This window comes from Mobula birostris, chromosome 16 (assembly GCF_030028105.1).
Source record: "Mobula birostris isolate sMobBir1 chromosome 16, sMobBir1.hap1, whole genome shotgun sequence".
Taxonomy (NCBI): Eukaryota; Metazoa; Chordata; class Chondrichthyes; order Myliobatiformes; family Myliobatidae; genus Mobula; species Mobula birostris.
The window spans coordinates 40,225,989-40,238,686 of record NC_092385.1 but is presented as its reverse complement, the minus strand read 5'-3'; the positions used below and the strand labels follow the sequence as shown (position 1 = coordinate 40,238,686).

Below are 12,698 nucleotides of genomic sequence, written 5' to 3'. Positions count from 1 at the left end.
GAGCAAAGATATAATGATGAGGCTTCATAAGGCATTGGTCAGACTGTATTTGGAGTATTGAGAGCAGTTTTTGCCCCCTTATCTAAGAAGTTATGTGCTGACATTGGAGAGGGTACAAAGGACATCCAGGAGAATGATTCCAGGAATGTAAGATTAACATACAAGGAGGGTTTGATGGGCCTGGGCCCATACTCACTGAAGTTTAAAAGAATGAGGGAGGTAGGGGGGAAATCGCATTGAAATCTATGGAATATTGAAAAACCTAGACAGAGTGGATATGGAGACGATGGTTTCTTATAGTGGTTGAGTCTAGGAGACCAGAAGGCAGCCTCTGAAGAAACTTCTTTAGCTAGAGGGTGGTGAACCTGTGGAATTCATTGTACAGACAGCTGTAGAGGCCAGCTCACTGAGCATATTTTAAGTATAGGTTGGTAGGTTCTTGTTTAGTTAGGCTATCAAAAGTTTTGGAGAGAAGGCAGGAGAGTGGGGTTGAGAGGGGTAATAAATCAGCCATGAAGGAATGGCGGAGTAGACTCGATAGGCAGAGTGGCCTAATTCTGCTCCTGTCTTATGGCCTTATGATTAAAATACCAAAGTTAACTAACCAGAGTTTTGACTGTTCAGCAAGTGGATGTCAAGTTTGTGGATAAAGCAAAGAATAAATGCAAGACACCCCCAAGCTGTTTAAACTGCATCAGATGCACTACTGGAAGCAAACTCTTAATAATTTTAAAAGGGATAATTCACTGGAACTACGAAAGAAAAACTAGACAGATGAGAGGTGGCAATAGACTTCCGTGAAAAGCATAGGCATGGTTGACTGCATTACACATGAAATAAAATTTAATTAAAATTGCATTACCATTATAGTTTAACTGGTGTATTCTAGAATCTTCTCAAATATTACTAATCAATATTACTATTTCTAGGTGTTGAATATGTTCTACAACGACAAGATGGAATGAAATGGGTGAGAGGAAAAGGTCAAATCCAAACTTGATTTCTATCCATACAATTCTGAGTTCTTAGCTTGTAAATGTGACAAACTCATTAACCCCATTTTCTTTTTTATTCAACTGATTGAAAAGTTGGTCAGCTCAAGTGTTACTAAGACAACCCAAGTTATGGTTAGGCTGGTGTGTTAAAAAAATACCCTAGTCCTTCACCCCCAAGGCAGAAATGTGCACAAAAATCAACCTGTTTTTCTGTACTTTTAAAGCTCTCCCAGTGATACTAAGATCAAGATTAAAATTCAAAAACATTTTTGCTGATCAGATTGGTAAAAAACTTGTGAAACTATTGTTTAATTAGCAACTTAAGATGCATATCCTTTGCAACCACAGCACTGAAGAGAAACAATGTTACAGCGCTTATGCATCCTGTAAAATTTTACATACCACTTAGGATGAAGACTGTTAATTCTCTCATAAGAAAATTAATTTAAGATCCCACAAAACTATATCTTTAGAATATTCACTTTAACAAGTGCAAAATACTACATTCACAGGAAAAGACAAAACTGACAATCTTGTCGATTGCCAGTTACGTGCAGTCATTATGGTCTCTGGTAAACCTGTGCAAATTTTATCAACGGGAACTGGAGTGTATCTCCAGATTGTGTCCAGATATAACATTTATTGCTTTATATGAATACTGTATTGAAAGCCATAGCATTCAGTTTACACACAAATTATACAATTATATAACGTGTCACAAAGGCAGTGAACAATTACAATCTACAAAATCTACTTACAGAAATTTAAAAATTCTAAATATCAAAAAGTACAGTTGCCAGAAACAAGTACAAACTTGACAGCCAGTAATTGTGAAAGTTAGTTGAAGGATTTTGAATATACAAGCTGGAAATCAGAAAACATCACAAGTACAGGTTATCGTTTGTGCTTTGAGTTCTCATCTCCAAAGAGGTACAATCACTGGCTGTCAATATGTAGTAGCATGTTCAAAAATATCTTTCACTTCAAAATTTTGTACAAATCATGGTGGTTCAATGCACCTCCTAAAATTGTATTACCAGTATACAAGATCTGGCACAATACCAAATTAACAGGTTAATTGCCGTAGCTCTTCAATGCAGTCAGTGGTATAAGTGTAACATTGCTGCCTGCATGCTACAAGTATTTTAACTGAAATGATCTTAGTCAAATATTCACAATGTTCTAACCACTGAGCACAAATTGAGCAACTACTTCCCACCTTTTGCAGCTTGAACAGTGAATAAAAAAGCATTTATTTTGCAACCAAAACAAAATGATCTTGAAACAACTCTGAAGCTTTTGTTTCACATTTATGTGAACCACATACTCCCTTTTTGATTAATCAATCCCATCAATGCAGGATCAGAAGTGAAATGATGTATAATTTAGAGTTTTTCCTGGAATGTGTTGTAACCTTCGGTTTCAGCAGTGTTTTAAGAATATGTATTAAAAGTTGAAACAATGACTATGTAATTAAATTTTGAAAGTTTAAAAAAACTAACAAAAAATATGGTAAATGGCCTAGTCCAATTAACTGCAAAACAATTTGACAAGTTATACTTCTACTTTCCAGTTAAGAACTTTCTCTAAATAAAAATCTATTCTTAAGCCACTGATTTGACCAAACAAAACAAAAAATGATGGGAGCTGTAGATGAGATATAAAGGAGCTGGTTTCACAGTTCTCATCTAGCACAGCTCTTCCTGGGATCAGCAAAGGTCTATCCCTCCTCATCTGCAAAACAAAGGTCCACTTTATTACATAAAATTTATACAGTGTAAAATCAACACCTCATGGAAAATACAGCACAGATAATCTCTATTCTTAGTCCTGTTCCATTGGTTCTTCTGTAACATCCGCACTGTTCTCCATTGGGCTCTCAGAAGGCATTTCTGGAGTTTCCGGTGGAGTATCTGGTTTTCCTGCAGTGCTGCAGTCCACACTGTTACTAACAGTGTCAGTATTTTCACTGATTTCACCTGCTTTGTAAGTTAATGTCTTGGTTTGGTCTGATTGGTCCATTTGATTTTCATCTGAAGTCTTGATATTTTTAAATGAAACATCAACTTTCTCTTGATCAGATTCAAGCAAGGCTTTCACTTTTGCACTTGACGGTTCTGTAGATATACAAAATATTGTCAGAAGTCACTTCACTGGTGCTATGTGCAGTGAGTACATTTGTAGTTAATATTGCTCAATTGATAATGTACTGATCTCAGAAAAACATTCATAAGTTCAAGGGACGATTGAGAGAATATAGTCATAGTTTAAGCAGCATTGTAAAAGCACATGCAAAAATGCTGAAAAAATACAGGATATCACAAGAATACAGAGGACAGAAGAAATCCACTTTATCCTCTCCCAGAAGATTAATGAGCAATTCAGTGGGGAGAAATGTTCAGGCTTGATGGTGCTGGTGACTGTGTTGGCCAGCGAGCTGGTCCTATCCGCCTGTATTTGGCTCACAGCCGTCCATACATCTCCCAGCTCATCTAGATGGCTTTTAAATGTTGCTAAAATGTCCACCTCAACCACTATTTCTGGCAGCTCAGTCCAAATAGGCACCACCCTTTGCATGAACAAGTTGCTACAGATGGCCCTTTTGCCTCTGATCTGAAACCTATGTCTTGTTGTTTTTAAACATCCTTTCCTGGGGGGAAAAAAATGAAACATTCTTTCACCTTAGCTATTACCTCCTCATGATCTTATGTGAAACATCAGGCAACCCAGACAATCTCCTACATCGCAGAGAATAAGGTCCTAGTCTTTGTAACCTCCCCTTGGAACTTAAGCTCATAAGTCTAGGCAACATCCCAGTAAATCTTTTCTGTGTTTCAATTAATAACATCTTTAAGAGGTTGACGAAAACTGTGCACAATACTCAAAAATGTCTTGTAAAACTGCAACAACACTTCTTAGATCCTATGTTCAATGTCCTGATTCAAGGCCATCGTTCCAAATGTCTCCCTTCACCACGTGTCATACCAGTTTTAGCAAACTAAGTACTTACACTCCTAGATCCCACCATTTCGCTAAATTCCCCATGCCCTACTATGAATTGACCTCACAAAATGCAATACCTCACATTTATCTGGATTGAAATTCATTTGCCAATCCTCAATCCATGTCCTTTGCTCAAAATACCTTCTAATTTTTCATTACCCTCTATACCAACCACACCAACACTCATTTAGTAATATCCATAAAGTTATTAACCATGCCTTGTACATTAACATCCAGGTTTTACATAAATTAAAAAAAGATCTCAGCACCGACCTCTGTGGCATACTACTACACACGGGCTTCCAGTCTCAGAAAGAATCCTCAATCATCACCCTCTACCTTCTATTACTGAGCCAATTATGAATCCAATCCACAATCCTTCCCGGATCCCATGAGATCTAACCTTACAGACTAGCCTGCCGTAAAGGGTGTTGCCAAAGGCCTTACTAAAGTATATAGACATAGGTTTAGTATAGATATCCCTGAAATGCAAAGTTGTAAAAAAAAATTCTTCAGCTTGATACAGCTGATTTGATTCAAACATTATCGTGCAGCAAGATTTATTCTAAGAGTTCAATATGCATTTAAGAAATGATTCTAGTTTTGTGTATTGCAGTTAGCATGTAAAGACTGAAATAATACCAGACTCATTAACAGTTTATTTTAATAACATTGCAAAATGTGCTTTTTAAAAGGGTATTTCTGCTGACCAGTTTATGTAATATTTGAGCTATACAGTACCATTTTTATCTACGTTAGTTGGATCAGTAAATTCACTGGCATCTTTGGCTTCTTCCTGCTTTCTCGTTTTCTCACTTTCTTCAGGCATTTCTGAAGAACCCTCAGAATGTACAGACTCGTCTTCCTCATTTTCCTTGTCAAATTTCAGTCGTTTCACTTCAGGAGCCTCAGCTTCCATTGTATCCTCCAAATGTTTATTTTTTGAACAGCTACTCTGCATGTCTTCTCCATGGGATGTGGGGGAATCACTGTTCAAATACAAATACATATTCAAAGGATTCAAAGTACATATATTATCTATGTATGCAGTATTGAACCCTGAGATTCATCTCCTCCACGGACAACCATGAAAGCAAAGAAAACCATGGAACTCGTTCAAAGAAAAACACCAACCCCCCCACCCCCACAAAAAAAATCATGTAAACGGCAACAAGATCATCAACATCACTCCTCCCCATGCAAAAATCAAATCATGCAAGCTGCAAAAAGAATGAGCTAAAACACAATATATTTAAAAAACAACACAAAACCAATGTCCATATTGAGTTCAGCTCAGTGTTCAATATCTGCAGGCCGCCCCAATTCAAAGATGCCCAAAGCAGCAATTTCTTCCTCTCACCCCTCTTTAAGATCATGCTTAAAACCTGCTTTGACCAAGCTTTTGACCAGATGAGATGCTTGATTACATGGTGACGCATCTAAGGCAGGGGTAGGCAACCTTAAGCACAAATGATTTTTTAGCATGCGTTATTCATTAATTTGAGGCAAAACATAACTAGGTGTATTTAAATGGATAATTCCCATATTTCAAGTTTTTTTATGGCATTTATCTGGCCCACCCTCCCGCTCATTAATACGCGATCCAGCCCTCAGAGGCAAAAAGGTTGCCGACCCCTGATCTAAGGAATGATTACTGTGTTATAATGCTCGATAACGAAACCAGTTTCTGTTTAGCAAAAATTTATATTGGTGCTGAACAATGAAAGAAACATGAGCATGACATATACATACACTTTGAAAATGATACTTCCCTTGGTATTTTTTTTTTAAACAAATACTAACCAATCTATTAATTTAGAAAATATACCTATGAGATTTGTCTTCCGTTTGTTGCACATTTAATTCCCTGTCAGAACTGTTCAGCAAACCATTTGTTGTTAAAGAACTTGATAACGAAACTTTTGATCGGCCCAGGGGTCTTGGAGTGCCAGGACCATTGATATTAGATCTGAAAGCAAGATAAGTACTTCAGTAAGCAAGAACAACTGCAAGGATTCAATTAAGACAAAATGATTTCTGAACAGGAATCAAAAGTTAAACATATGTATTAAATTTAATTTCATTTTGATAATGCCACTAAGCACATTTTCCCATAAAGCTAATGCTTTGCATTCAGTAATGAACAAAATGAACACATTTATGGCGATCTATGTACATTGCCTCAATACATTATAGCTATGTCTCATAGCTCAGAGCTATATATAATCTTACAGCTATGTTACCACCAGAGGGCTCCATATTTTGAATCCTTCTAACTGAAATTATTCACAATTTCAAACAAATGAAGTCCTTTGGTTTAAGTAAAGCCAATCCAGCTGTTAAAAGAAAATTGAAGTCCACTGAATTTTTTGGGTCGGGACATTGGTAAGCATGCTCAATTTATTTTCAGGCCTCAAAGCAATAGGAAGTTTATTTCATGGAACTGGGAGAGTTATCACTGGAAACAAGTATTGAGATCTTTATTCAAGGCCTTGTTTGATGTTAATGTTTTATTTTTTATTTAAAGAAACAGCATACCTTCTGGTCTAATAAACGAAGCTGCCCAATTATACTCATGCCACCAATTAACCTAACCAACTCATACATCTTTGGAGTATGGGAGGAAACTAACACAAAAAGGAAGCCCACACTGTCAGAGGGAGAACGTACAAAGTCCTTACAGGCAGCTGCAGGAATTGAACCCATGATGCTGGAGCTGTAGTAGCATTACAGAAAACCGCTATGTTACCGTGCTACTCTGCTTCTAATGCAAACAAGCATTTGAGTGTACTGAAACCAGCAACTGCACACAAATCCAATCAACACTTGTAATTCTACAGTGACTACTGTGAAATATCTCACCCACCCTGCACTTTATGAAAAATTCCTCACCAGGTTATGGCAGAATTTCATTCCCATGAACTGTTTGTAACCACACAGTTCAAAGTCAGAAATACAGCCATGAACTAAATTCCCAGGTGGCAGAAGATGCCTGCAGACCCAGAGTCAATGACAAAGTCGTACTGCTGGTCTCCCAAAGGATTGTTCCTATGTACACGAGTATGTGTTTGTACACTGGGGAGGCCTTATATTCACATTTGTTATCATCATTGTAAAAGACAGCCATATATAAATAAGTTTCACAAAACAAAGCAGACTGTAGCTCACCTATCTGTATAAGCAGTATGGCTTCCTGACAGCATGATGCCATTCACTCGATTCAAACTATTTGAGCCAAAGTTGTACTTCCTAAGAAAGTCAGGGAGAATTCAAATCTTTGAAGCATTAAGCAATTCTTGTAATAAAATTATTGAACAGTAAAATGTTTTTAAATTTACTTACTCTGTTGAGGGATACACACAGCTGACAACCATAACGTTCTGTAATTTACAAAGTAAAAGTGTGTGAGATTAAGGACAATTCTGTACCTAAAATCTTGCTAATATTATGAGGTACATTCACTGCAAATATTTCAAACCAAATATATCAGCACAATTGCAACAGATGGAGTTCAGTCTGCTACACTCGATGTCACCCACATGAAACCCAAGAAAGATTGATTGAAAGCAATAGAGGGAAGAGGTTTGGATTCCTGTATACACAATTAAAGCTACAACACAAGTATAAATTTAAAATCAATAGGAAGTAATTCTTCAATATTACAATATTAACAGAATTAGATTTCACACACACAGGAAAAGATACATGTATCTTTGGTGAAGGTTCTTAAAAGTATAATTTCCTGACATCAGGACTTCAAGAGTTAAATCACAGAGCTCAGAACAAATGAGTCTTGAAGTCCATGGAATCTGAAAATCAAAGATAGCATAGAGCAAAAGAAAGAAACAAAATGATTTGGTGGGTAGAAATGCTAAATTGGGGTATAACCTTATAGGTCATGAACGATATCCAGAAGACTCCCAACTCAATATGCTAAAACCTTTGGAAATGGGATCAGTTGAAAGCAGGGTAATTTTGATTGCTAAAAGTAAGCAAACAGGCGTGGAAGTTCTGATGAGTCATGTTCCAACAGCATAGCAGAGCTAGGACAGCTTGACTTCATGAATCACCCATTTCTGTTTTTGAATTCCTAGATATACGTACAAAGCCTATTTTCTAGCACGATGCAACTTTTATTTAAAGAAAAGGCAATTATTATCTTGTATTCATTTTTTTCTACTTGGATGCTTCCTTAACCTTTTGGCAAAGGCCATCCCTTCAATAAACAGGAAACAGATTACATGTGCACAAGCAAGCTGGGATTCATTCATTAAAATAATAATTACACTCCTAAACTGCCTTGTCTGCAACTCAATTTGGGGCTGTAAAAAACCCTGCATAAAGCTGTTCTTTTTTTCCAAAAATATGTACATTCTTTTAAATGTACTGTTTATATTAATGATAAATCATTCATTTACATTCATCCATACATCAACATTTGAATTTTTTTTTACAAACAGAAGTGAAAAATATGTCATGAACTACTTTTGCTTACAAAATGGAAGCGTTGATCCCTGCTCAATTAGCATATGTACATGACGAACTTTAGATTTTGGTTTTCAGAACCATGAGGTGGATAAAATATTCTAGAATTTTTCATAGCCTGGGAGCCAATGGCAAGGCCAGCATTAATTGCCCATTCCCGATTCTCCTGAGAAAGCAAGCCAGCTTCTTGAACCACTAGAGCAGTCCTGATGAAGATACTCCAATCCTGTTGGAAACGGCAAATCAGCAATAATTTAGATTGGTTACAACTTGAGAGAGGAACCTTTTGGTGGTACTGTCTCCATAAACTCAAAACCCTAGTAATTGGATATATGAGGGATAACAGAGCAGCCAAAGTAACTGGACCCCTGTTGATGGCACTGGCTGTAGCCTCTCTGCACCGATGCTGGAGGGTACTCTGTTCTGGACTGTGTCAAGCTTCAGAAGAGGGAGACCAGGAGTTAAATTACTCGACCCAACGTGATCTAACTTACCCACAGCTGTGGAAAATATTGTACTAATCCTCAATCTTTTGACAACTGAGGACTTTGTGGTATAATTAAAAATTGGATGCCTGTGGATTAGATAGCTGGTATCAAAGTTAGTTAATTTCTAGATTCTTGGTTACCTTTTCAATTCCTCTGAGAAATTTGTCTGTCCCAGTGTAATTCTTCTTAGGATCAGTAAGCAGCTCACATAGACGCTGGATTGTGAAGGGAATACTGTAAGCATAAACAAGTACATCATCTATTAACCAGAATATCGATTGAGAAGAATTGGTATTGGATTAAGTGCAAAGTTGGAGATCTGAAGGAGACCAGCAAAACAGATGTTCATTTCCTTATTACACTGGACATCAATTTCTTAAGCAAATCTGCCTTTCTTACATACTGTTCTGCCAAACTAGGAACCTGAGACCACTATGACGCAAGCTGGCCCCGTGAGTAGAATTAAAGCAGCTATGTGCAACAAAGTGCCTGTTTTGACAGATTGGTATAATTATTTTAAAAACCTGTTACTCAATTACTTTAATCAACCCATTATATTTTATCAGTGTTTATGGCAGTACACTTCTTCCAGGGAATTAAGGTTATGGCCTTGTACATCAGTTCAGGACCAGAACATTGGCAATTCAATGCAATACACTGGAGTACTGTCATTAGGGAACTGCTTCCAATCATTATACTTATGATTTAAAAAATACATAAATAGTCACAGAACAGTCATTCTCCTCTTACAGAAGGCTGTGTGTTTCAGAACCATTTTCAGAGACAAGAATCTAGGCCTGCATTCTTGTGTGGTTCAGCTGCTCTAAGTACCATCTTTGGTTAAGAAATCAAAACAAAGCCCTGCTTAAAAGCAGGAATTCTCCTCACACTGTCCTTCAAAGTCTCAAGTGGACTATTGAAGAGGTTAAGATTGAAGGGTGGGCTTATTATTGCACAGTTGTACTGCTGTTTTCCCTCTGCTTTCACAAAGCCTGAAGGAAATAGCTACCAACGTGCCAAGGCCAGGAAAATACTGATTGCTTAGTATATGCAGCTATTTGAAACCTTATGGTCAAGGGGAAAATACTTAACTGATGATATAAACAACTGGCAAAGCTGCACACTTTTACAATAAACAATCTGCTTTTACAGTATATTTTCTATGTCAAAGAAACACCCCATTTGCCTCATTTATCATCTCACTCATTCAACTTGAATGACAAAGCTCCAAAGGAGTGACAACTGATCAAAACCATTCAAGGCAATGCTTATAATAAAAACTCCACATCCAGAAAAACTATTTAACATTTTAGAAAGGGCAGAAAGGAACTATTTCAAAAATCTTGATGCAGCAGGGAAAAAATAAATTAAAGTGAATTCATTCATGAAATATTTTGGATCTTAAACCCAGTAAGCAAAAATTCATTAAAACCCTCTGTCTTTTCTAGAAACGAGAAAAGCAACATGACTTTTACATTCAATCTTCTGGATAGAAAACAGATCATGTAGCATTTGTGGCAAGGAAATCAGACAATGTTTCAGATCGATGTTCTTTCCCGAGTACTAGGAAAATTGAGAAACAAGTTTGTATTCTGAGTAAGTGTGGAGTGAGGGGAAAGGAGGAGATATCTGGAGTGAAACGCAGGAGAATTAAAGCATGAGCTGAAAGGAAGAGTCAGGAAGGTAAGTTAAGAAACAACAGTTGGGTTGTGAAAGATAGAGCTGGGTGAGCTGTTGAACCCCTATATACAGCTGTAGTCAGAAGCTTACATACACCTTAGCCCAATACATTTAAACTCAGTTTTTCACAATTCCTGACATTTAATCCTAGAAAACATTCCCTGCCTTCGGTCAGTTAGGATCACTACTTTACTTTAAGAATGTGAAATGTCAGAATAATAACAGAGAGAATGATTTAGTTCAGCTTTTATTTCTTTCATCACTTGCCCAGTGGGTCAGACATTTACATACACTTCGTTAATATTTGGTAGCATTGCCTTTAATTTGTTTAACTTGGGTCAAACATTTTGGATGGCCTTCCACAAGCTTCTCACAGTAAGTTGCTGGAATTTTGTTCCATTCCTCCAGACAGAGCTGGTGTAAAGGAGTCAGGTTTGTAGGTCTCTTTGCTTGGACACACTGTTTCAGTTCTGTCCGCAAATTTTCTATCAGATTGAGGTCAGAGCTTTGTGATGGCCACTCCAAGACATTGACTTTGTTGTCCTTAAGCAATTTTGCCACAACTTTGGAGGTATGCTTGGGGTCATTGTCCATTTGGAAGACCCATTTGTGGCAGAGCTTTAATTTCCTGGCTGATGTCTTGAGATGTTGCTTCAATATATCCACATAATTTTCCTTCCTCATGATGCCATCTATTTTGTGAAGTGCACCAGTCCCTCCTGCAGCAAAGCACCCCCACAGCATGATGCTGCCATCACCATGCTTCACGGTTGGGATGGTGTTCTTTGGCTTGCAAGCCTCACCTTTTATCCTCCAAACATAATGATGGTCATTATGGCCAAACAGTTAATTTTTGTTTCATCAGACCAGAGGATATTCTCCAAAAAGTAAGATCTTTGTCCCCAGGTGTACTTGCAAACTGTAGTATGGCTTTTTTTTATGGCGGTTTTGGAGCAGTGGCTTCTTCCTTGCTGAGCAGCCTTTCAGGTTATGTCGATACTAGACTCGTTTTACTGTGGATGTAGATATTTGTCTACCTGTTTCCTCCAGCATCTTCAAAGGTCCTTTGCTGTTGTTCTGGGATTGATTTTCACTTTTCACGCCAAAGTACGTCCATCTCTAGGAGACAGAATGCGTCTCCTTCCTGAGCAGTATGACGGTTGCGTGGTCCCATGATGTTTATACTTGCGTATTATTGTTTGTACAGATGAATGTGGTACCTTCAGGCATTTGGAAATTGCTCCCAAGGATGAACCAGACTTGACATAATTTTCTGACCTGAATCCGATAGAAAATTTGTGGGCAGAACTGAAAAAGTGTGTGCGAGCAAGGAGGCCCACAAACCTGACTCAGTTACACCAGTACTGCAAGAAGCTTGTGGAAGACTAGCCAAAACGTTTGACCCAATTTAAACAATTTAAAGGCAATGTTACCAAATACTAACAAGTGTATATAAACTTCTGACCCACTGGGAAAGTGATGAAAGAAATAAAAGCTGAAATAAATCATTCTCTCTACTATTATTCTGACATTTCACATTCTTAAAATAAAGTAGTGATCCTAACTGACCTAAGACAGGAAATGTTTTTCTAGGACTAAATGTCAGGAATTGTGAAAAACTGAGTTTAAATGTATTGGGCTAAGGTATATGTAAACTTCTGACTTCAACTGTAGATTGCATTGACTTGCCCAATCAAGAGATAGGTGTTTTTTTCGTGAGCTTATATCAAACTTCATTTAAGATTGCACAAGGCTAAGTACAGGCACAGAGACGGAAAACAGCAGAAAATCTAAGTGACTGGTAATCAGAAAGTCAAGGGCAATGTTCTGGACTGAACAAGGGTGTTTTGCAGACCAATGGTCAAAATGGACTTAATTTTCCCCAATGCAGAGGAGACCCCAGAGAGTAGAGATGAAAATGGTACAAGGAAATTGCTATTTCAGCACTGTGAATGGTAACTGTAAAGTACTGCAATGAATCTTATCTGAAACAAAGAATACAGAATACATTTCCAAATTGAAACAAAACAATTAAGTTTAAGTTTCA

General features: G+C 37.4%; 1 protein-coding gene across 3 annotated transcripts in view; it reads right to left on the bottom strand.

The window, feature by feature from the left end:
* Positions 1–1,615: 1,615 nt before the first annotated feature.
* Positions 1,616–12,698, bottom strand: part of LOC140211110 (serine/threonine-protein phosphatase 4 regulatory subunit 2-like) — a 72,643-nt gene continuing 61,560 nt past the window's right edge. For all 3 annotated transcript variants that reach the window (XM_072280589.1, XM_072280590.1, XM_072280591.1), the window contains 6 exons: positions 9,112–9,205; positions 7,341–7,378; positions 7,167–7,247; positions 5,827–5,967; positions 4,740–4,987; positions 1,616–3,112 (listed from right to left, as the gene is read on the bottom strand). In XM_072280589.1, the coding sequence (XP_072136690.1) occupies positions 2,820–3,112; positions 4,740–4,987; positions 5,827–5,967; positions 7,167–7,247; positions 7,341–7,378; positions 9,112–9,205 (895 nt within the window). In that variant the 3' untranslated portion in view covers positions 1,616–2,819. The remainder of the gene's footprint in view (positions 3,113–4,739; positions 4,988–5,826; positions 5,968–7,166; positions 7,248–7,340; positions 7,379–9,111; positions 9,206–12,698) is intronic.